This window comes from Jaculus jaculus, chromosome 12 (genome assembly GCF_020740685.1).
Source record: "Jaculus jaculus isolate mJacJac1 chromosome 12, mJacJac1.mat.Y.cur, whole genome shotgun sequence".
Lineage (NCBI taxonomy): Eukaryota > Metazoa > Chordata > Mammalia > Rodentia > Dipodidae > Jaculus > Jaculus jaculus.
In genome coordinates, this window is record NC_059113.1 from 51,093,614 (window position 1) to 51,118,909 (window position 25,296).

The 25,296-nt window shown below is 44.4% G+C and overlaps 1 protein-coding gene across 2 annotated transcripts in view; it reads left to right on the top strand.

The window, feature by feature from the left end:
* Nucleotides 1-16,248, top strand: part of Shc3 (SHC adaptor protein 3) — a 144,408-nt gene extending 128,160 nt beyond the window's left edge. For both annotated transcript variants that reach the window (XM_045131780.1, XM_004668365.2), the window contains exon 12: nucleotides 15,187-16,248. In XM_045131780.1, coding sequence (XP_044987715.1) covers nucleotides 15,187-15,315 — 129 coding nt within the window. In that variant the 3' untranslated portion in view covers nucleotides 15,316-16,248. The remainder of the gene's footprint in view (nucleotides 1-15,186) is intronic.
* The last annotated feature ends 9,048 nt before the right edge of the window (nucleotides 16,249-25,296 follow it).

Below are 25,296 nucleotides of genomic sequence, written 5' to 3' on the forward strand. Positions count from 1 at the left end.
GTGTTTTTGTAGAACCTATACATATTCATTACTCAGTCTCTTGTATGAGGCACATTGTAGAAACTTATCAGTTGCTGCTTCAGCATCTTTTGAGATAAGAATGTGGTCTTTTGAAAATCTATTACAGGGAGAAGTACATGGACAGAACTTTCTGATGCTTGGACCCTATCAAATGTTGTTTGTCTTGGCATAGTAATTGCTGGGCTGCCACACCTGCTCTTTTACTCAGGAATTTCAGAGTTACTTTTCATAAGTTCAGTCCACCTTGCATTGTCTTGGTTGCTTCTCTTGTGTGTGCTTATTCAGTTTTGGTATCAAGGAGATAAGTTCATATTCACCTCTTGTATGAGATAGCTTCCATGACTATTTTACCACCATGTGACTCCCCTGGATTTGCCTTTATTCCAATTTATTTTTGTTCTAACATACATCATACTACAAAGCAGTTGTTTATCTGTTAATTTACTTATTATGTAGATACCCCTTCCACTAGGTTATATCTCTATATGAGCAGCATTCTTTTTTGCATGTATTTGTATGTGCATGGTGTGCATGTGTGTTTGTATGTGTATGGGCACATGTGTGTGAAGGCCAGAGGTTGACATTGAATGCTTTCCTCAATCACTGTGGGTCTCGTTTTAGTCTTTCTTTCTTTCTTTCTTTCTTTTTTTTTTTTTGAGACAGAGTCTGTCACTGAACCTAGTGCTCACCAATTCAGCTAGACTAGCTAGCCAGTAAGATCCCGAGTTCCTGATGTCTGCCTCTCCAGTGCTGGGATTACAGATTTGTGTCACCACACAAATGTGGGTCCTCATGCGTGCATGAAAAGCACTTTTCCCACTAAGCCAGCTCCACAGCTCCCCAAGCTTTCTTGTTAACTACAATATCCTCCAGCACTTGGGCAGGTGTTGTACATAGTAGGTGTCCAGTAAGTATCGGATGAATACATTATCCATCTTAAGTTAGGAACTGAGAATCCTAGGTGGTTCTGGGAGAGGGAGGGAGAACCAGAGCAGAAGTGGTATTTTCTCCCAGTGTCAAACCAAAACAAGCTTTTCTGTATAGACCCAGCCCAGAGTTCTTTCTGCTCACATAGCTGGGCAACCATTCATTCGTGGTGATAGGAAAAAATAGAGCAGAAAATCCTCGAGCAATTCTGTGAGAAGATAAATGTTTCAGTTGAAACTATGGGGTATTTAAAGACATGAACTGTGAAAATCTAGCTAAGTATGTCATCATGTAGAACACAGACAATTCTATTTTGTGTCCAGTTGGTCTTTGCACACCAAAGAACAATATGTTTATTGTTCCTTCCCAAGCCAGCATTAAGATGGCACAGAAAATAAGGAAACACAATGGTGATAATTTGGTTGAACTAAGTGTCCCCATAAGCTGACCATCATGAAGCCGTATCACCATTGATAGTTCTTTTGGGGAGGGGGTGTTTAGTTGAAGCTGATTGTAGGGTTTTACTGCTCTTATGGAGGGGAGCTTTGGCCTAGAAGAAAATGGAAATGAAAGACTTAATTAACAATGTAAAAGTTGCTTCCTTGCTGTGAGGAGGACACAGAAATAGACACCGAACACGTTCTCTTCAATATTTATTCCTCTGATTTTCATGGTAATTGGCTAGTCCTTGACTATAAAGGAGGAAGCTTGGCAGGGCACACTACTCAGAGAAAGGATGCAAAGCCGGTTTGTTTCTAAATTTACTCCTGGGTATACCAGCCTGTGAGCTCCCTGCTCTGTGCAGAGGTCTCTAGGAAGTCTCCAGGTCACCAGAGGCAGCCCTGAGTATCCTTGGTAAGGTACTGAACAGCGTCCTGCAAATAGTACCTGAGAAAGCCAGTGACCATGGCTGTGGGAGACGGCTTGGAGATGGAGTCTGGAACTCTGTTTTTTTTTTTTTTTTTCTTTTAGCATTTGAATCATGTCATCTGCCCATGTGTGTCTAAAATTATCCCCTGAATCATTAGTTGATGCATCCCTTTGGCCCTGCAGGGCCAGCACGATGGAGTGGGCTCTGCACTTGCTCTGAGACAAGCCTCTACAGCACACAAGTGGCTGAGGTCTCTGTAAGCTTGACTTGCTGGTCTCAGGCTATTGCATATTTCATACTGCACTGGGGATTTTATTTGTTAAGCCACAAAACAGGGCTAGGGAGCTGACTCAGAGGGTAAATGTCTTGCTGTGTAAGTATGTAGACCTGAATTATGATCCCTAGCATCCATGAAAAAGCTGAGTGTGGTGGTGCTATAAAACTACAAGGCCCACCCTCATTGACATACTTTCTCCAGCAAGGCTCAACCTCCTGAGGGTCCCACAGCCTTGCCAAACAGCACTCCCAGCTGGAGACCAGGTGTTAAAACACAGAAGCCTATGGGGAACATTTTACATCCTCACCATTACATTAGCTGGAGCCCAACAAGAGGAACTTGGGTGTTGCAGCCAGGCTCACACTGCTGGCAGAAATCACCCAACCAAGAGTAGCTTGTGGGTAAAAAAGTTTATTTTGGCTTATAGACTCAAGGGGAAGCTCCATAATGGCAGGGGAAAATGATGGCATAAGCAGAGGGTAGATACCATCTCCTGGCCAACATCAGGTGGACAAAAGCAACAGGAGAGTGTGCCTAACACTGGCAAGGGAAACTAGCTGTAATACCCATAAGCCCGCCCCCAACAATACGCTGCCTCTAGGAGGCATTAACTCCCAAATTTCCATCAGCTGGGAACCTAGCATTCAGAACACCTAAGTTTATGGGGGACACCTGAATCAAACCACCGCATTGGGCCACAGAAGATATATCCTTGAAGGGGATCCTGTGATACCCTTCCTCTTTCTCTTTGTTTCTGGACCACCATGAGGTGTCTCCTGCCTTGATGTCCTGTGCTTTGATGGTTTATGTTGATGGTCAACTCGATAGGACCTAGAATCATCTGTGAGAGATGATCTTGATTAGGTCAGTGGAGGTGAGAAAACTCACTTTCACTGTGGGCAGGGTTCAATACTCTATAAAAAGAAGGGAGCTCGCTGAGCAGCACTCCTCCCTGCTAATGGGTGAGGTGATCCTGGCTTCCTTCTCCTGCCAGGCATTCTCCTCCATGATGGACTCTACCCTCAGGACCTCTGAGCTGAAATAAACTCTTCTTCCCTTACACTGACTTTTCCATCAGGTGTTTTGTTCTAGCAGCAAGGAGATAACTAAAACTGGAGACTTCTCTGTCTAATTATGACATATTTGAAGGGAGTACCTAGAAGCTGTATTTGCTGTCTTTCTTGTCACTGTGACAAAATATAAAAAATAAGGTTGTTTTTCAACCTTAGGAAGGAATGGCTTATTGTGGCTCACAGTCTGAGGGCACAGGACAGCATGATGGGGAGGGCGTGGTGGTAGGAGCATGAAGTAGCTGGTCGCGTCTCCTCCACAGTCAGGAGGCACACTTGTGTTCACTTCACTTTCTCCTTCTCTATTCACTTAGGGATCTCAGCCCATGGAATGGTACCTCTCACAGTTAGGTTGGGCTTTCCCATCTTAATTTACCTACTCTAAAAACTCCCTCACATGCATGCCCAGAGACTTGTTTCCATGGTGATTCTAGGTCCAAAGAAGTTGACAAGATTAACCATCACAACAGCTGGCTGAATACTCTGGCTCCAAGCCAAATCTTCAGCTTGATTCATTGATGTATTCTTGTCAGCCTGAATGCATAATTTCCAGGTTTACTCAGTGTATTCTGATCTACTATTGTATTCCCTTTGATGCCCATCAGTGGCTTCTGTGCCCCTTTGATGTGGCCTCGTTGTTCTTTGAGCTTTCTCTTCCTCTAACACACAGACATGTACCAGCGTATCCTCTTCCACTTAGCCCTGCAGCCAGCCACTCTCCCAGAGATTCCTGATGACTTATGAGGAGTAATTTTTAGAACCAGGATCTGGGCACAAGCTGTGCTTACTGGAGGCGGTGTTAGTCAGCTCTCCACCACTGTGCCAAAGTCCCCAAGATATTCAACATGGAAAGAGGAAATGTTTCTTTTGCCATGTGGTCTTAGAGGTTTCAGTCCATACTGGCTTAGCAGTGTGGTTTTGAGCCTGTGGTGGGGCAGGGGGGAAGTGGATTGTGGTGAGAGCATGTGGTGGAGGCCACACGCCTCATGGCAGCCAGGAAGCAGAGGAAGAGGAGGAGCAGGTGTCCTGACCTCCCTTCAGAGGCACAGCCTCATACAACCAGAAAACTTTCAACTGGGCACTATTTCCTAATGGTTCACCCTTTCTGAATAGTGCCACAGGCTGGGGGTCCTGGCCTTTCACACATGGACCTTGGGAGAGATTTATTAAAAGCATAATGGGTGTACTGGCAGCCCAAGTCCTCTTAAAGGATAAAATTAGGCCATACACACGTACACTGACATACTCACATGCACACCCATACACTGATACATATAGGGACACTCTATAGTGTTTGTTTGTGTCTTTAGAATAGATTGATCAGAAATGAACAAGAATGAGAATGAAGGGGAAGGAGCAGATTTTTGAAGTATTTTGTGGTCTATGCCAAGGCCACCTCCTGCCATTTTGCTTGTGAATAACTTCGGTGTGCATCTCTTTCAATAAAAATATTTATAAAGGTATCTCTAACATCACTGTTCATCAACAAGACCAGCGATGATTAGCATTACCCATTACCTAGCCTCACTAAGATTTGCTGCTTGTCTCCAAGCTGCACTGGTCATTGTAAGTTGCTGGGTCAGTATTGTATCCACCATGTGCACACTTGCCTCTTGTGTCTTAATAGTTTCATTCCATTGTAGCTGCCTTCCGTTCTTCTCCTACACCAGTGATAACTTTCAACATGTTTGTGTCTTAAAAGCTAAAGTGTGTCTCTCCAACACAGTGAGGAGTCAGGACATGCTTTTAAATTCATTCTGATAAACTCTGCCTCTGTGTGTGGTGGGGGAATGGGGGCTGTGCAAATCCATGCACGTTCACATGTGTATGGGCACATGTGAATGTGTGTGCATGTATGTGTGGAAACTGGAGGTCATCGGTCTCCATCTTATTTATTGAGACAGGGTCTCTCACTGAACCTAGAACTCACCAATTTGGCTAAACAAGCTTGCCAGTGAGCCTCAGGGTTACTCTGTCTCTGCCTCCCCAGCACTGGGTTTCAGGCATGCGCCACTATGCCTGGTCCTTGGGATCTGAACTCAGGTCCTCATGCTTGCTCAGCAAGCATTCTATGTACTGAGTCATCTTCCCAATTTATCTATTCACTAACTTTTTATGTTTAATTAGTGTAGTTGGATTTACACTTTCCATTTACTTTCTGTTTTTAAAAATATATTGTATCTTTTTCTTTTATTAATCATTAAATTATTATACTTATTGAGGGAGTAAAGAGCCAAGGAAAGGCACCCACATAGTTAGAGATGCCACATGGAGGGTCTGGAAAAATTGTGGAAACTGGTTCAGTCCAGGCCCAGCTAAGGAAAAACAAACTCATCCACAGCTGGAAGTTCCCAAGTGATCAGAGTGTCATGTTTTTCATTCCCTTATTCTTTCTCGGCTTTTACAGTAAGTGAATATTTATTAATATAACAGTTTGAGTTTTAATGATTTTTTTCCACTATACTTTTTGAATCTTTTAAAAGTAATTTCTCCAGAGTTTACCTCAACATTTTTAACTTGTTAGAATCAACTTCAGATTTATACAGGCTTAATTCATGCAATGTCTAGAAGCATAATTTCTATATAGTTCTACTAAACTTTCCTTTTGTGTGATATCTATTAATTAACTTTATCATTTGAAGTTATCCAGTATAATTTTTCTCCCATTCACCTGCTTTGTGCTGATTCATATATAAACCCAAATATCTTAAATTCCTATATCTTAGTTCCAACATTACTTTATATACACATTTTAATGCCATTACATTTTCAATGAGTTAAAGTTGAAGTTTTTTTTTAATTTTTTTTATTTAAATTTTTATTTATTTATTTATTTGAGAGCGACAGACACAGAGAGAAAGACAAATAGAGGGAGAGAGAGAATGGGCGCGCCAGGGCTTCCAGCCTCTGCAAACGAACTCCAGACGCGTGCGCCCCCTTGTGCATCTGGCTAACGTGGGTCTTGGGGAACCGAGCCTCGAACCGGGGTCCTTAGGCTTCACAGGCAAGCGCTTAACCGCTAAGCCATCTCTCCAGCCCAAGTTGAAGTTTTTAAATAGGTTCTTTTTTTTTTTTTTTTTGAGGCAAGCCCAATAGACTGTCTTTTTTTTTTATATGAGAGAGTGTGAGTGTGTGTGTGTGTGTGTGTGTGTGTGTGTGTGAGAGAGAGAGAGAGAGAGAGAGAGAGAATTGGCATGCCAGGGCCTTCAGCTGCTGCAATTGAACTCCAGATGTGTGCATCAGCTTGTGCACATGTGCACCTGTGTCACTTTGTGCATCTAGCTTATATGGGACCTAGAGAGTCAAACATGGGTCCTTAGGCTTTGCATGCAAGTGCCTTAACCACTAAGCCATCTCTACAGCCCATAAGTAGGTTCTTCTTGAGAGAAAAAGCTGTATTTTCCTCACAGTGTCCTCACAATAGACATTCAGTCTATTGCTCAGGACATACCTGAGGACAGATGGAGGTCTCTGAAAGTTGCTAGTGGGTTTCTAGAGCACATTTCTCAGTCTAGATAGATTAGACAGATATTTTCCTTGGACTTTTGGGCAAGTTTTAAACTGTTGTGTATCCTGTATTTCCTCTTGCTCCCACTCACATTTCACTGACCTAGTTTGTAACCACCTTTCTCAGAACCATGGCATGTGTCCTTGTGTTGCGAAGTCTCTTTGGGCTAATGCTGTAGTTTTAGCGTGTGGCTAGGCTGTCTTCACCTCTTGTGGTTACTTATTTCTGGAAATGTTTAGCTCTTACTTTTTAATTTATGTCTGTACTGATATAGTCATGTGTGTGTATTTGAATTCACTTTTCCAATGAGTAGAGGCCCTTTCAATCTAAAGGCTTGTGCTTTTCTTTAATTTATAGCAATTTTTATGTAATGTTTTTGATAATCCCATGCCTTCTATGTTCATTAGTCCCATAGCCCTTGGTTGAGAAGTTAACCCCCTTAGACTGACTGACCTCTATTTCTTGTCTTTCCCTCAAGTTTTCAGTTCTTTTAATTTTTTGTTTATTTTATTTTATTTTTTTTTTTTGAGTTAGGGTCTCTCTCTGGTCCAGGCTGACCTGTAATTAACTATGTAGTCTCAGGGTGGCCTCAGACTCATGGAGATCCTCCTACCTCTGCCTCCTAAGTGCTGGGATTAAAGGCATGCACCACCACACCCAGCATTTCTTTTAAATTTTTTTCTGTCTTCTTGAAGCTTTTCTTAACTACCTTATAAACTTTGTTATCTCTATATATGATATATATATGTATATATATGCATATATATAATACATATATAATATATATTATGTATATATGTGTGTATATATATATACATATATATAATGTATAAAACTACATATTTAATTTCTAAAAGATTTTTGTTATCCTCTGAATTATTTTTAAACATTGGTTTGCTTTAATGGTTGTTGTAAATACCTTTTTGACTTTTTCATGACGTAAGGGGCTGGAGGATGGCACAGAGGGTAAAGTGCCTGCCACACCAGCATGAGGACTGAGCTCAGACACCCAGCTCCCATGTAAAATTTCAGGCGTGGTGGTGTGTACCTGTGACCCCTGGTTCAGGGGAGGCAGAGACCAGTGAATCCTTAGTGTTTTCATGCTAGCTTGCATAGCTGAATTGGTGAGGTATGTGTCCAGTGGGAAACCCTGTCTCATAAAAACAAGTTGGAGAGTGATTTAGGAATACATCTGACATTGACCTCTGGCCTACCACCTGCATGCACATGCACATATACACACACAGACACCACATATATGTATGGAAAACACTTATGCTCATGCTAACAATCCCAATTAAATTCCATGGATCTTTCTTCCTGTCCTCCTCTCTCTGTCTTTTTCTCATATACACACAAGACAAAAAGACTACTTAAAAAGAAGCAGTTTAGTAGAAAGAAGATGGGGAGGGGCCACAAGAGAAGGTAACGAGGAGGGGGTCATGATCAAAATACATCACATACATTATACACTGCCGAGGTCCAGCTTCAGCGGGGTTGTAGAACTTGAAGGGGTCATGTGGAGTCGGCATTGTGAGAAAGTGATTTGGACCAGTGGTTCAGGTGGAACACACTGGACACAGAGCAAGAGCTCTGCTTCTTTGTTTATATTTTTACAATACATTGTATCTTTTGCAAGCAAGACATAGCAACTTATTCACGTGGCTTCTACTCCTAAGAAATCTTGTATAATATTCTCCTTGGTTTTCCCTGCTTCTGCTTAACTCATGAACCTCTTGCCCCATAGACATTCTGATAACATCTTAAACAACACAGTCAAGGATTGCAAGCTGGTTAATATCTCACTCAGGCTCATGGAAACTAGCCAAGGGCCCTGGCAGGCAGCTCTTGCAGTTATAAGGTGATAGACGTTTTTGACCTCAAAGAGCAGTTATTTTTACTTCTTTATTGCTATGTTAGAAACTCTCTACATAATACTATCTTGCAGCTTAAATAACAGTACATTTCTCTATTTCTAATCCAGTACTGATTTAATTGTCTCTCGATGACCTTTCTTTGTTGCTCCATTTTACAGTTTGGTCCTTACCTTGCAAGTCTCTCCATGAAAGGAAGATTTTTTTATATTTAACTCTTTTCCCCTCTTTCCAGACCATTCTTACTCCATTAATGTATGCCCCTGTATATGGCAAAGGTTGATCTATCCAACCAGTGTTTTGCATTGAGATCTTTTCTTTAGAAGCCCACCAAATTCTATTTTTAATTCTGAAAGTTACATATTCTGTTTTACTTCCTTGTGTGTGCCCAACCCGATTATTTGAAAAGATGTTTAGTTTTTCTCCCTAGCATGTCAGGCTCCTTTTCTAGTAAGTCGTTTGTAGGTTCAGGAATTGTGTCCATTAATTCCTGTAATCATCTTGACAACAAGAATTTTCTTGTAAGTAATGTTTCTTGGGAACAATTGGTAAGGCATGTAGCATTGCAAGGAACAAGTCTCATTAGGTGAAATATACATTTGTGGTGTTGAGAAACTTTGTTCATTCAGACTAGTCATAGTTTCAGGATCCATAATCTGTTTAAACATTACAGCCTCAGAAATTTCTGCAGAAACATTCTTTTCCAGTTTAATCATTGGTGACTGTATAAACACATCTGAATTGGATTCCCTATTACTACTGAGAAGGAGAAAATGAAAGCAAAAATGAGCAACAGTATACTTATTATAGTTCCAAGAAAGAGACAGCAGTAGTGCAGACTGTCGGGCAGCAGGCATTCTAGGAGGTCGCTGAAAGACCTCCCAGCTTTGCCAAGGGAAGTCTCGGATTCCGCAGTTTTGCAAGATGGGGTCCCATCAGCGTCACACTCCAAGGCTGACTGCTGCAGCTGCTTGGCCACCACCAATATACATGTATAAAATTATCAATAATTTAGATAACAAAACTCCTATAAGCATGTCAGTGACCAAGATAATGAGCCCTTGATAAGATGGTTTCTCCTCAAGACCAATCAGGGCTCAGCATGCAGATCAGAGCTGGGTGTACCTGAAGGCCCAGGCTGCTCTCCTTGGAGAAAGCCTGTGTGTCCCGTCTCTATGAAGGCAACTCCAGGAGTAGCCTTCATACTCTAGTCTATTAATTTCTGGAAAATGTCACCAAGCCTTAAGTATGGCTAACCAGCATCTCCGTGTTCTGCATCATCTTCTTGTCTTTTGGGTCCTGGAGGATGTGAGGGCTTGACTAGTGCTGGGCTATGCAGGTTTCTTCCTTCCTACATTCTCCACTGGGGTTCTAATTCTAGCTGGATTCTCTCAGTCCTTGCTGGGGGGTGGAGGGTGATATGGGACAGAGCTCTCTGCTTGGTAAAAATGACCCAAGTCATTCCCCAGAAGACAGCTCACTGCTGTCATAGGCACTGTGCATGGCTACCACAACAGAAATAGAGATGAACGTGCCACCATGATTAAGCTGCTCTCAGCAATGGGCAAGTTGCATGACATCCCTGGCAGGTGGAGGTCCTGGATGGGAAGGACCATCTTGCAGTCCTGCTTTGGTGAGCCCCTTGGAGCTCCTGGGGCCTGCCCCTTTCACCTGCCATGTCTGCACATTTGCAGCATCCATGTAGGGTTCTTGTGACAGAGCTCTTAGGAAGAAAATGTTTCCCAGCTAGGAAATGTCAAGTTCCCCATCATTGTGTTCTTATGGCCACAAGGGGGTGCTAACAGCACAATTTCTACCTGGGGGTTGGTAGAGCTTCACATGTGGGCATTCAAGACAGGCGAGCATCAGGTTGGTACTCTCCCCCTGGATTTAGGCCCGCAGCAGAGACCGGCCACTTCCTGCCTGTCCTTCCTTCCACCTCTTCTAGTATTGTTCTGCATTTGTGGAGTTTCACAAAGATTTGGAGACAGCTATGTCCTCTGGGGACCCTTCCCTCTGTGAGTGATCTGGTGTGGTCTTTGGTCACGGAGATGCTATGGCGGCAGACAGCTTTGGGCACATTGAGGATGATAGTCCCTATCTTACCTCCATTAGCAGCAAAATGAAGATGTCCTCTGTGATTGGTCAAATAGTGCCCCCACTCACGAGGCATCTGGAAATGGCTCACCTCCCAAGGTCTCTGGGTTTTCATAGGTTGGGTCAGAATAATGGCAGGGATTTTAGGGACAGGATTTAGATTCCTGGGATAATAGACTGCTATTTTATATAGCTACCTGTGACATCATTTTCTAGGTGGAACTGTGAGACATCTTAACCATCTGCACACCATCAGCCCTCCATGTTTACAGATCCAACCTACTGTATCTTTGGGGAACAATCGTGTCTGTGCTAACTACACAGAAATCTTTTGCTTGCCCAAGAGTACATGATGCCAGCTACTTGCAGGACATGCTTTGCATTGTCAGTACTCTGGAGATGATGTAATGTCTATGGTAGGATGTATATGTGTTACATGCAGACGCTGAGCCATTTTATGTAAAAGACTTGGGTTTCTCTAGATTTTGGTATCTGCAATGGCTCTTAAAACCAATTCCCGGGCTGGAGAGATGGCCTAGTGGTTAAGCGCTTGCCTGTGAAGCCTAAGGACCCCGGTTCAAGGCTTAATTCCCCAGGACCCATGTTAGCCAGATGCACAAGGGGGCGCATGCGTCTGGAGTTTGTTTGCAGTGGCTGGAGGCCCTGACATACCCATTCTTTCTCTCTCTCTATCTGCCTCTTTCTCTCTGTCTGTCTGTCACTCTCAAATAAATAAATAAATAGAAAAATTTTAAAAAAAGATTCTTAAAACCCAATTCCCTGTAGATAGTGAGCAACCACTCTGCTTTCTATACAGTTAGTTACACACCCAAATGTTGTCAGCTCACGGGCATCCCATAGAACTCATGTGACATCCACCTCCATTTCCTACAAGAGCCTGGATGCTCTGTGAAGTCCAAACAAGGCTGGAAGCTCGGTGGAGCACCACCTGTTCCCTCTGAATTTCACCAGAGAGCAGGAAATTCCCTCCCTAGGGTCCTCAGCCTCCAGACTCTTCTGACCATCACCAAGAGGAGAACCCATGCAACAGAGTTCTACTGAGATACCAGGTGTCCGTGGCCAGCTTTTCACTGCCATTGAGGACTCTGCTTAGTTCAAAGAGTTCACTGCATTATTTTAGCTAACAATTCTTTATCCAGGACACTTTTTTAAAAATTATTTTAGAGAGAAAGAGAGAGACAGGGACAGAGACAGAAGGAGAGAATGGGTACATCAGGGCCTTAGCCACTGTAATCAAACTCCAGATGCCTGCACCACCTAGTAGGCATTTGCAACCTTGCATGTGTCTCACCTTTGTGCATCTGGCTTACTGGAGACTCGAACATGGTTCCTTAGGCTTCACAGGAAAGCACCTTAACCATGAAGCCATCTCTCCAGCCCTGGGAATTTTTTTTAAAAAGACTTTATTTTTTAATTTGAGAGAGGGGGCCAGATAGAGAGCAATGGTGTACCAGAGCCTTCTAGGCACTGCAAACGAATTCCAGACGCATGTGCCACCTTGTGCATCTGACTTTGTTTGGATACTGGGGAAATGAACCTGGATCCTTTGGCTTTGTAGGCAAGTGCCTTAATCATTAAGCCATCTCTGCAGCCCTCGGGAATATTTCTAAACTAAGAACTCTCCCAGCATGTGGCTTGTCTTTTCACTCTCTATATGATGCTTTTCACAGAGCAGAAATTTTACTTTTTTAAATTATTTTTTACTTATTTGAGAGAGAGAGAGAGAAAGAGAAAGAGGCAGGCAGACGCAGAGAGAGAATGGGCGTACCAGGGCCTCCAGCCACTGCAAACATACTTCAGATGCATGTGCCACCTTGTGCATCTGCCTTGCATAGGTCCTAGGGAATTGAACTTAGGTCTTTAGACCTTGCAGGCAAACACCTTAACTACTAAGCCATCTTTCCAGCCCAGGAACTTTAAATTCTAACAAAACCCAGGTTATCATCACTTCTTCCTTTCACAAAATGTACATCTGGTTGTTTTTTACTTTTGAGGCAAACCCAACAGACTGGCCTTTTTAAAATTAGAGAGAGAGAGAATTGGCACACTAGAGCTTCCAGCCACTATAATCAAATTCCAGATGCGTGCACCATCTTGTGCATGTGTGCAACCTTGTGCATGCATCACCTTGTGCATCTGGCCTATGTGGGATCTTGGGAGTCGAACATGGGTCCTTAGACTTCACAGGCAAGTGCCTTAACTTCTAAGCCATCTCTCCAGCCCTTGCATCTGGTTTTGTACCAAAAAAATGGTACCAAGGTTGTCTGGATTTTTTTCTCATGCTGTCTTTTAAGAGCTTCGTGTTTTATATTTAATACATTTTGACTTAATTTTTGCATGTAAGGTCTCCCTCTAGGTTTTGGTTTTCATGTGGATATCTTGTTATCCCAAGACCATCTGTTAAAAATGTAATCTTGCTGGGCGTGGTGGTGCACACCTTTAATCTCAGCACTCAAGAGGCAGAGGTAGGAGGATCGCTGTGAGTTCAAGGCCACCCTGAGAATGCAGAGTGAATTCCAGGTCAGCCTGAGCCTGAGTGAGACCCTGCCTTGAAAAACCAAAAAAAAAAAAAAAAAAAAAACCAAAAAAACACGTAATCATCTTTGATTGTTGTTTAAATTCAGTTGGCTGTGTTGGTGTGTTTCTATCTCTGCCTTCCTATTCTGTTCCATTGATCAACTTGTCTTGGTTTGGCTGGTTTGTTTTTTTTTTTGTTTGTTTGTTTTTTTGGTTTTTTTTTTTTGAGGCAAGGTCTTGCTCTAGTTCAGGCTGACCTGGAATTCACTATGTAGGCTTGGGCTGGCCTCAAACTCACAGTGATCCTCCTACCTCTGCCTCCTGAGTGCTGGGATTAAAGGCAGTGTGTCTTTTCTCCCACTAACACCATTATCTTGATTGCTGGTAACATTATGGTTAGGCTTAGGGTCAAGTAGTGGTAGTCTTCCAAACATTTTCTCCTTTCAGTATCACTTTTGCTACTCTAGATTTGTGTTTCTTTCCATATAGACATATAAACTCCAGAAAAAGTTTGCTGGTTCCAACAATAAGATTTTCAGATTTTTATTGGGATTGTCTTGAATCTGGAGGTCAAGCGGGGAAAACCTGAGAACATGACAGTGTTATCTTCTTACCCAGGCCCATAGACTACCTTCAGTTTTGATTGAGTTCATTGATTTTTTTTTTTGGATCAGATATTTGTAGATATTCTCACATAGATGTTGCACATGTTTACTAGATATGAGCCTAAGTATTCCATTGAGTACCTACTTCTTTAAGTTTTGACGTGCTATTGTAAATGGTCGTTTGTTTATAGCTCATGTGTCTGCTGCTGGTATATGGCAGATAAATGAAGAGAGGAAGAGCAACAGGCTAGTTCAGGGAAGGGTAGCTGAATGAAATACCTGTTTAGAACTATTTTATTTTTAAATATATTTATTTATTTATGAGAGAGAGAGAACTGATGCATCAGCGTATCTAGCCACTGCAAACAAACTCCAGATGTATGCACCACCTTGTGCATCTGGCTTTATGTGGGTACTGGGGAATCAAACTTGTGTCCTTAGGCTTTGCAGGCATGTGCCTTAACATCTTCCCATTCTACCTGTTTAGAGTTAAAGCTTTATTAGTAGAGTTGTAGCACCATACCACAGGTTGCATGTGGGGTCCTAAAGAGAAAGAGAGAGAGAGAGAGAGGAAGAAGAGAGGAGAGAGGAGACAGAGAAGAAGAGAGAGAAGGAGGGAGGGAGACAGAGACTGATTCATTCCAGAAATCTACAGAACAAGGGAAGCTTCCTGCTTTTTATACATTTTCAGTGGAGGAAGTTCTATTCCATAAGATTCAGTTTATGTGTTAAGAGCTACTGAGGCAATGGAGAGAGAGGTAGAGATGGCCTCTGGTTCTTCAAGGTCACTAAGGAGGAGGAGCTCTTCTTCTCCTGCTCATAGCAAGGGTGGGAATTGGGGAAGCAGGAAGGTACTAGATAAATTCAAGGTTGCCTCAGCTCAGGCGCAGTGCTTCTTAAAGTGAAATAGGGAAGCCATGGGTTTTGTGCATTTGTATACTGCAACTATACTTTATTTGATCTAGGATGATGTTGTTGGTTGTTGATTTCAAATTTTCATCATGGGCAGTCATACAGCAGTCTATGAACACAGGAAGTTTTGTTTTTCTTCCTAATCTGTGTATGTTTAATTTTCATTAGTGAGGATTGCTAGTTCCCTGTCCCAGCATGGTCAAGGAGGGAAGGAGTAAGTTAGCAGGGTAGTGAGCTGAAATGTTCTACAGCTCCGTCTCAGAGGGGCAGGGAGATGAAACAGCCTGAGTTGACCAGCTGCTGTCAGTGACCAACGAGTGGGCAGAAAGCATCTAGGGAACATTCAGGGCCCTGAGGCCCAGGAAGATGCATTCTCCTTGCCCCTTGTCCTGAGCCAATTCAGATGGCCCCACACCCCTGGATTACAGCATGTTCCCTTGGTGCTGCCTCAGAGACATGCTCAATCCCCCTTCGTTTCCTTCACAGATCCGGACGAAGGACAGGGTCTTCGACAGCATCAGCCACCTCATTAACCACCACCTGGAGAGCAGTCTGCCTATCGTCTCTGCTGGGAGTGAGCTCTGCCTCCAGCAGCCAGCAGACAGGAAGCCTTGAGCCGGCCTTGACCCCCATCGATGCCTGGTGCCAGGTCAGGAGGTCAACTAGCCTCAACTAGTCTGTGGGCTCAGCACCTTCTTGAAACGTCCCCCAAAGAAGGTTTCCTTCAAGTTTCATAAACTTGTTCCAGATTTCTCATATGCATATTAAAGGTGTATATACCTATACATCCTGTAAAAATTATCCCTCTATATTTATATTTTTAAGGGAGATGTAAGAGTAATATTGTGTGCTGTATGTTTTTAATGAAAAAAAAAACATGTTTAACTATAGTTGTCCAGGCAAAAATTTAACTCAACTTACCTATTCCACTGGGAAATTTCACCAGGAAGGTGTGACCTGCAGTTTTACCTAATAAGCACAATACAAGGGGAAACGAGGCAGGCAGGAAGCTCTATGATAAAATGGGAGTGTAACAGAATTAGGGCATGCTGCCCAAATGATGTCTTACTCTGCTCTAAAACACCCATGGATCCTGGCTCTGGGATGCGCTATGCTCACAAATTGGGCTTCCTCCTCTCTGGCTCGCTCGGCAGCCTCCCATGGCCCTGAGCCGCATGCTGCTGGGTGCTCGTCCACCAGGGAAGGCCCGCTGCAGCCTCACTACAGAGCAGGTGCCTCTTGGCTCCTGTGGGTCATACTAAACATGGGGACCTGTCACACCTGACCCCAATTATGTGGGGTCATTTGAGGCCAAATCTGGCACAACATAAAGCTCATCAATCAAGAGTTTGCTTGACAAAGGCTTCCCTTGTTGTCATCAGTGGAGAGATGAAATGAGCACCTGTGCAGGGTGGCAGAGGTGTGCTCCTGGACTGCTCATCCTTCTAGCCAATGTGTTCATCATGGGCTGCTGTGCTGCTAAGGAAGGCACCTTCCACACACCTCTCATGTTGTGTCAACCAAAAAAAAAAAAAAAAACAACAAAAACAGGCCCATGTAGCCCAGGTGCCAGCTCTTGCCAGAATCCAGCCCCAGGCACACGCTCACTGGCCATCACTCCTGGGTCTCCTGCATGCTCAGTATGAGGTCCTGGTGTTTCAGAATCAGAGGTCCTGCCTCCGGAGTGACGGATGGTCACCACCTTGCTTCCCCTTCGCATCTTCCATGGCAAGGGTGCATGCCCCATGGCACTCTTTGTCCCGACCCTCTCTGAGTTCATGATGGGTGATTTGCTATTTGGAAGTTGGCAACATTTGTAACTTTCAAAAAATATGATGGGTGTTGTCTTTTTGTTGTTGTTGTTTTTCGAGGTAGGGTCTCGCTGTAGCCCAGGGCTGACCTGTAATTTACTGTGTAGTCTCAGGGTGGCCTTGAACTCATGGCGATCCTTCTACCTCTTCCTCCTGAGTGCTGGGATTAAAGGTGTGTGACACCATGCGTTGTCTTTTTAGACACATGCAGGTGATCTGTTGCTCCTGTCATAGGACTGCAACCTTGACCCTAGTCCCCATGAGGCTCTGTGGCACATGGCACCCCTGGCAGTAGACAGACAGGCTCTCTGCACTTGCTTAGGGTTGAAACTGATATGTCAGGTCTTTTTAAGGAAGTAAGTGGAGATGTAAAAGTTTGGAGAGCTGGACCAGGGACATGGCTCAGTCAGTAAAGCACTTGGTGTGCAAGCGTGAGGGCTTGAGTTTGAATCTCCAGCACCCACATAAATGCTGGACATGACAGCATGTGTCGTAGAATCCCAGCACTTAGGCTAGCCGAATCAGTGACCTCTGGGTTTAGTAAGAGATCCCGTCTCATAAAACACCATGGAGGACAATTGAGTAAGACATTTTGTGTCAACCTCTGCCCTGCACGCACACAAACACGTGCACGCGCGCACATACACACACACACATGCACAGAGGGAAAATAGATATAACTTTGATCTCGGGTTACAGGATTGGTTACACTGGATGTGTAAAACATAGGCATTCATAGGCCTCCTTTCTGGCCACAGAGCACACCACCAAGGTGGTGGATGGCAGCAGCTTTCTGATCTGGTCTGATTTAACATGTGAGTCCATCCCCTTTCTCCAAGCCTGTGTGGTGGGGCACTCCCTTGAGCCTCACTCACACAGAGAAACTGAGGCTTGCTTCAGGTCACGGGATCAGCCAACAGTGGTGCTGCCCTGCTTCTGTAGCATTTCCCATGCTCAGCTGTGTGCCAGCCTGTGCTTTGTGCTCAGGGCCTCCTCTAGCCTGGGCTGCTCTACCTCTGGTGGGTGGAGCAGGGCTTCAGAGTACCAGCTGGAGGCAGAGCAGCCCAGAATACTGTGCATTCAGGAGCTCCCATCCTTAGGGCACGGTAGCTGAGTGCCGGGCTTATGGAGTATGCCAGGGTCTTGGGCACTCTCTCATGGGCACCTTGCCACTCCACCCAGAACTCTGCTTCTTTTGGGAGCTCAAGGTGGGGTTCAGCTGTCTTATAATGACCCCTCTCTACTCTTAAGCAGTGGGCCTACAGACCCCTGCCCAATCCCTCCCACGTCTCCTCTTAACAGAATTAGCAGGGCTTTGAATTGCCCCTTTGCCCAGGTGAGGGTGCTCATTATGGTCTAAGCTGGCTTTGCTTCTCCCCCAGCCAGGCCCGCAGGAGCGTGTGGTGGGCAATCTGACAAACCGCCCAGCCGAATGACTCAATCCTCATCCTGCACTTACACAACCTAGGGTGGCCTTTCTGTATTTGAGAAGCTCCAGTGCCAGGCACTTGCTCAGGTTCATGAGCAATTTCTGTGTTGCAGGGCAATCAGATGGTGGATGAATGAACTGAAACCCACATGGGTCACATATGCCATCTATGATGACCTCCTGGTGGCAGGAGTCACGGGTCATTTTGACTGATGTCAGGCAGTGATAAGCCTAGATTTGAAAGAAGAAAAAAGTGAGGGAAGGGTAAACCTCAAAGTACCTGAAGGTGTGGCTGCAGATGGAGCTCAGCTGGTAGAGTGCTGGTCTAGCATTCATAAAAAGCTGGGCTGGATCCCAGCACCGCATAAAATCAGGCATAGTAGCACATGCCTGTAATCCCAGCACTCAGAAGTTGGAGGCAGGAGGATCAGAGATTCAAGGCCAGCCTTGACTACATTAAAACCCTGTCAGCAAGAGAAAGAAAGAAAGAAAGAAAGAAAGAAAGAAAGAAAGAAAGAAAGAAAGAAAGAAAGAAAGAAAGGAAAGAAAAGAAAAGAAAACAGGGATTTGGAGATGTCTTGGTTAATATAGCACTTGCTACAAGTTCAGATCTCCACCACCTACATAAATTCTGGGTGGTTGCGACAGCAGCTCACCTGTAATTCCAGCATTTGGGAGACAGAAATGAGATCTTTTTTTTTTTTTTTTTTTTTGAGGTAGGGTCTCGCTGAAACCCAGGCTAACCTGAAATTCACTATGTAGTCTCAGGGTGGCCTTGAATGCACTTCAATCCTCCTACCTCTGCCTCCTGAGTGCTGGGATTAAAGGTGTGCGCCACCAGGCCTGACAGGAATGAGATGCTTAAGACAAATTGGCCAGCTAGACTAGCTGAGTCAGTAAGCTGTAGTCTCAAATAAGAGGCCTTGCCTCAATAAATAAAAAGGATTGCAATTGAAGAATATACTTATTGTCAACCTCTGGCCTCCACAGACATACATATGTGTATGGGTCCCCCCACATACGTGTGCCTACTACACACAATAAAATAAATAAATGACTCATAAAATAAGAGCCTGAGGACTTAAGGTCACAATTACCACATGCAGGCTCTATACCTCTCCCAAGGTCCTACAGATGCACCCAGCGCCCGAAGGGAAGCTTCCCTGCGGTGGCATCACTTACAGAGGAAACTCCCTTACCGAGTGGGTTCTGGAACAGGTGCTCGGTTCTCCTGGCTCCTGCTTTGGGTGCCATATCTTTCCTCTCTGTTGGGGTGAGCTGAGCAGAAGCCCGGCCAGTGGCTTCCCTGGGATGGTGGCAGCAGCAGATGGCCACCTCTGCCCAGTCTCAGCTCCAGTCAGCCAGAACCATGTGGTCTTGGGTTGGCCAGTTGATTCTCTGAGCCACAGCATGCTCCACACCACAGGGTTGGTTCTGGTTCTCATCCCTCAGAGAGACTTGGGGGTTGGTAAATATTTGAAATGCATGAAAAATCACTTCCTGGGATGCTTCATTCACAAAAGCATACATCAGTTCTCCCACCCAGGCCCAAGGTGGCATGCCGTCTGTGGATGGTGACAGCCAGATTGGAAGTGGTAGGAGGATTGCAAAAAGATTGAAAAATAGATCATTTCATCCAGACAAAGATTCACACTGGGTTTCAGTCTAATGTAGTACTTGTGGAACTTTGAAAGTGGTTTCGAAGAAAAATTAAGCAGATGAACCCCACTCCTGAGACATGTTGCAGATCCAGAACTCTTGGCTGCATACTGGCTAACATAAGGATGGTTTGCAAGATAGTCCACCTGGAGGGGCCTGTGTCTTTCAGAGGAGGAAAGCAGAGCCATGTGACCCGCCGACAGGCAGCTGAGGTCAGTGGCTGAGTCTAGGAAAAAATGAAAGACTTTCTAAGAGCCTGTACCGCTTGTCTATGAAGCTCAGCCCCAGGAAAGCAACCAGGGGTACTTCTCCCCTCATGCTTATCTTTATGTGCACCTCCAAGTGCATCAAGTCCTGGACCACTCTGATGGGAGGGGCAGGGCTTTTGGTACCTGTCAGCACCAGGTCTTCCTGAGGCCCGCCCTGAGAGGACGAGAGCATGACGTTTACTTGGGAAATGATCTCAGGAGTCGAGAGGGCGCACAGTGATAGGCAAGGTAGCATTATCTGTCAGGTAAGTTTCCACCATTTAGAAAAATGGGGTATCCACCCACTGCAGAGCCCTGGGCGAGAGCCAAACATACAACTGAGGGAGCCAGCAGAGGGGACAGGGCAGAGTGCTCAAATGAACCATTTGTAGCAGGAAAGAGACATCAAAGCCTCCTGGCTGGTCAGTCCACACACAGGTTTCAGGGCTCTGTCCCTGAAGCTTCTGACTCAGTGGGACTGGAGTGAGGGTAGCATGTTTGCATTTCTGACATGGTACAAGGTGATGCAGATGCAGCCGTTTGGGAATCTTGACTTTGAGACCCATCGACTGATGAGTCTCCAGCCCTTCCTTGCCTCTCATTGGTGGTTCCTTCTCTATTTTATGATAGTTTCCACACCACCCTGTGCCATAGATGTCAGGTCTGTGCTGTGGATTTAAAAGTGGAGCATTAATAACTCCTTCTAACTCCATGCCACTATTGCTGGTAGATAAAGTGCCATCTGCCAGATGTGATTAATTTATGAGGGTTTATACATATTTATAAGTTTGCAAGCACCAATGCACAGTTTTAAAACTGGCACATTTTTTAGCAGCCAGCAAAATTGTGGCTTTATAATAGGACAAGTTCATGAGAACTGCGCATGTGTATAAACACACACATACACCTACATTGATTAAAATGGACCTGTACTTACTGTGTGTGTGTGTGTGCCCACACACAGATCACACATCAGCTCTGTGCTGTGCATCTTGAACCTTCTGCAGTTTTCTAACTCATGGGGACAACTGGAAGCCATACAAGCACAGACAGGTCCTGGCATTCTTACACATGGGTAGCAGGGTCCTGAGGTGCTGCAGGATAAGACCATGGCACAAAAGGAGAAGGAACAAAGGAAGAACAAGGTAGGTGTAGTAGTGTATGCCAGTGTATGTAATTCCAGCCCTTAACAGGTAAAAGTAGGAGGGAGGTCAGGCTAGACTACATAATGAGTTTGGGAACAACCTGGGTTACATGAGCCTTTGTCATCCTCTTCTTGCAAAAAGAAGGGACAGCAGCTGGCAGAAGAAATAGAACAAGGAAAAGGCAGAGGTAAGAGAGGGGAAAAAAAAAAACAAGGAGGAAACAAATCGCCCAGATTTATCTTTATCCAGTAGCATGTGCCTCCCAAGGCACCTCTGCGCACTAGAGGAGGCTGTCTGTGGTGGCCCCAGCTTTTTGGGGCTCAGACGTGTTCCCTGGGTGGACTGCACACAGAGAGCACAACCCCTTGGCTTTGCTCCCCAGCCTTTCTGGCCACAAGTGTGCATTCTCACAATGTAGCAGACCCTGCTCAAGGATCATGTGATAAAGAGATTGACATGGGGCAGATCTGCCCCAGTTTATAATCTAGTATGAGCCTCATTTCCAGCACACATAAATTTGGCAAGCCTTACAAAGTGCTGGCTTACCTAGAGGGCGCTGGGGCGATTGAAGGCTTCGCTCAGCAGGTGTCGCTGTGGAGCATCAGAGGCAGGAAGGTGTGGGAGGCTCAAGCCAGCAGGAGAGTGAGTTCCAGCCTCCCTTTTCTCTCTCTGTTGGCTCAGATGCCCTGGATAAGTGACTTCCTGAAACCTCAAGAATGGAAGAGAGGAATCACCAGAAATTAATAACTACAGTTTGGTCTCCCTTGTAGATAGAAAACTGCGCATGTGTGTGTGGGGGAGGGGGGAAGTGAACCTGCAGCTTGAGCTGCTGAGGAGCTGGATTCACATTCAAGACACTTTCCCCACAACCAAAGTCACTAACACTGCAAACAAGCAGCAGCAATGGACAAACCCATTTCTGAACACTGAGTTCCTTTGCGTGAGTGGCAGCAGAATGTTCTCTGTTCATTTGACTTTTGAATATAACTTGTTCCAGAGTATTGTGAAATAAAGTATGTGAATGTTTCCTTGTATCCAGAATTAAACATTTGGTGTTTAAATTCCAGGTGTAGAAGACAGTGCCATGTAAAATTAATGTGTAACAAGATATTTATTAGTTTTTTTAAAAAAAGCATTTGGATGTCAAATTATACATATTGATAAATGAACATTTGACAACTTTGTTTCCATTAACTTTTGTGACACAAAGACTATGTAACCATGGTCTGTCTGGATGTATTGACGATCCACCCCTTTCTACTTTGATACGAGCATGGACTTGGCATCTTAGACGTTCTCAAGGAGTAGAAATACAAAGCCAACTTCAAGTTTTCTAATGTTTTTCTATGGAAAATGATAAAACCCAAGTTATTTGGCTAACATTTTGGAAATCCAAAAAAAAAAAAAAATAGCAGGTGCAGGTAACTAATTGGCTTGGATTCCATCACCTCCAGGGATGCCATCACCTCCGGGGACTCTGTGTTGCTCCTTCTGGAAGTGATGTGGTTCAGTTACGTGCTCTTCACCATGGACCTGGTATCTCTGTGCTTCTGGCCAACTGGAGGTGGTGCACAGTGTCACGAGGCATCCCTACCATGACCCAGGTAACGGAAGGTCATGTGCCTAATTTAGGTAATGCTGCACTTCCTGTAATGATTGGTCATTGGAAAATGTGCCTTTTCTATCAGAATAGTCATTCGTGCATTTCTGATTACGTAGCAACCCCTTTGGATATTTGACTTAGATACTAAAAATTCATTTGGGTGTTGAGGTTTTGCATGGAACTGACAATGTAAGTAGATATTTTCTATAAAATACATGGTGTTATATTTCCGTGAAAGGCTCTTTCACAGTTCAGAATAACTATGGCTTAAAGGTTAAAAGGAACAGCAATTTTTAAGTAGTTAATTGTTTTCCATGGCTCTAGATGTAAGTCTGCTGGTAATAAAGGCTCTCGTGGAAAGTCTCGTATTTGGATGATGGGTTTTATTCTGCATTGCCTCAGAAAAGAGAAGGCAGTTGAAAACTGTTCTCTAAAAGCCAGTGTTTTCTGTAGAAGCAGTTCTAGAAGAGTTCACGTTAACTCTGTGGCCTTGGACCTACTGAGTCTTGGACAGGGTAAGAGGAGACACACAGGCCAAAAGCCTGCACTCATGGGTTGTACTGATTGTAACAAGTGCCACTATATATGCCAAACATCAACTTCTCTTTCCACATGTTATAAGCTAACAATATTTATAAGACAGCGTGTGCAAAGGGCTCGCTCTAACTGTTCACTCCTCCTGCATAAACACCAGCAAATTCAGGAGAGCTGGGTATCCCATCTTGTTGAACTACTTTTTGCTTTCATTGCCATACTCTTGCATTTTCCTCACTATTGAGTAGCTCCTACCCTGACTCAGAATAGCTGGACTGTCAAAACTGGTGTAGAGGGTCCAGTATGCCAAATCTTCATTCCAACACTGTCTACAGGAGCAAGGAGAGATAAAGGCACATTTAGGGATGCTCAGTATATCTTATTTCTGCAAAAACCCAGGGGTCAGGGACAAGCAAGACCACCATGCCACACAGTGAGGGGCTCTGTGGAAACAACAATATGAACTCCCAACAATGGGTTTATATGAAAGTTTTTTGTTTTATTTATTTTAATGAACATATACTGGAAATAGCACAGGTTACTGACTGTGCCAAGACAGCATGCATAGACTCAGTGGTGTCAGATTATGCCACCGGTGTTAAATGACCCATCCAACCTCTAAATATCTCCAGCTAACTAGCTAGTTGGCAAAGTGCATTTGGGCATCTAAGATGATTGTTATCATATATGTCAAATGAGCATGCTTACTTATGTTTTAGTATATTTTCAATTCCAATTACTTAAACATTTGGGGCTACCTCCAAGGCGCCTGTACCATGCCATACGTGGCTGTCTCCTAGTGGGAGCACTGATGTGTCCCTCTGGAAGGTCTAATGAATGAAAACGTAACCATGCAGGTACCTTGAGACAGGGTTGTGGGGTAAAGTGTTATTAGCATGAGTGATGGAGATTCAAGGCTCCCGAAGCAGCACCAAGTGGTAACAGACCGAGTTCTAAGGGCCTTTCGCTGCCACCTTGGTTCCCAGATGAGCTCACTGTCCCCTCCTTTTAACCTACCCCCTTAATGTTTTCCTTCCCCAGAAATGTCTTGGGTTGTCTCATTCTATGTGACAAGAGAATAAGCTGCTTTTCAGTGATGTGGAGAAGGAAGGTAGCAGATAAATACCCCACTGGAGCATCTCCTTTCCAAAACCTGGTATTATAGGAACAAAGCTCAGGAAACCTTTTTTCAGAATATGGCTACCTGGGACCCACAGTCGGAGCAGCTTGCATGAAGCAGTCACCAGGAATAAGTTCTTATAGAGAAGCACTGATGTGTTAAGATGTTCTCTTGGGTATTAGTAAGTCCAGGTTCTCTCTGATCATAGTTAACTTCAGAGGACTTTGACATGCTATTCACCGGAGTGAAAACCATTCTGAAAGTCACCCTGGTTCTATGTTTTACAAAGAAGCCAGCACCGAGGCAGGGAGTGCTCGGCAGCCCCACACACGTGTTCGCTTTCTTTCTGTGTCCTGCACGTGAAATCCTTCGGAAGCAGCTGTTCAGAGATGTCTTCTTATTTATTTTTATTGTGTGTGTGTGTGTGTGTGTACACACACTTGTTGGTGTGCTTGCCTTGTGTCTTCTTTAAGGTAAATGAAGGAATAAAGTTCCAAATGAGTGTTGAAAAATAAATTACAGCATTGTGAGGGAGTTATTACAGAACGCGTACATGGCCAGACTCTATTTCCTGGCCTTATAATTATAGTACTCTCACTCAACAGTCCTGGTCAATGTCTGCTCTGAGAGCCGAGAAACTTTGCTGATACCCCCAGCTCTTTGGTGGTGACCGTGGGGGACAACTGTCACTGTGCATTTTGCTCTACAGAATCAAACCGGACACAAGGCCAAACTGCTGGCTTGTGAACCTCACCTTTGGAGACTCCGTACGTGAAAAAGTATGTGACCCCAGTGTCTTGGAATGATGAAGTAGGGTGGAGGACCCCTTGCTTCTTTCCCTGTGAACCCTCTCTTTGGTGGTCTCCTAGGATCCTGGGAGTTCTTGGCTGGATTTCCTGTGATTTGCAAAAACACCTATATAATCACATGACTTGGCTTTCAGATGTGCTAAAACTTATGTAGGAGACACAGAAAGGAAGGGATCCACAACTGGCAGCTGGGGGAGGGGGAAGTAAGGTTCATACATCTGGGCTGGCCTCAGACAAG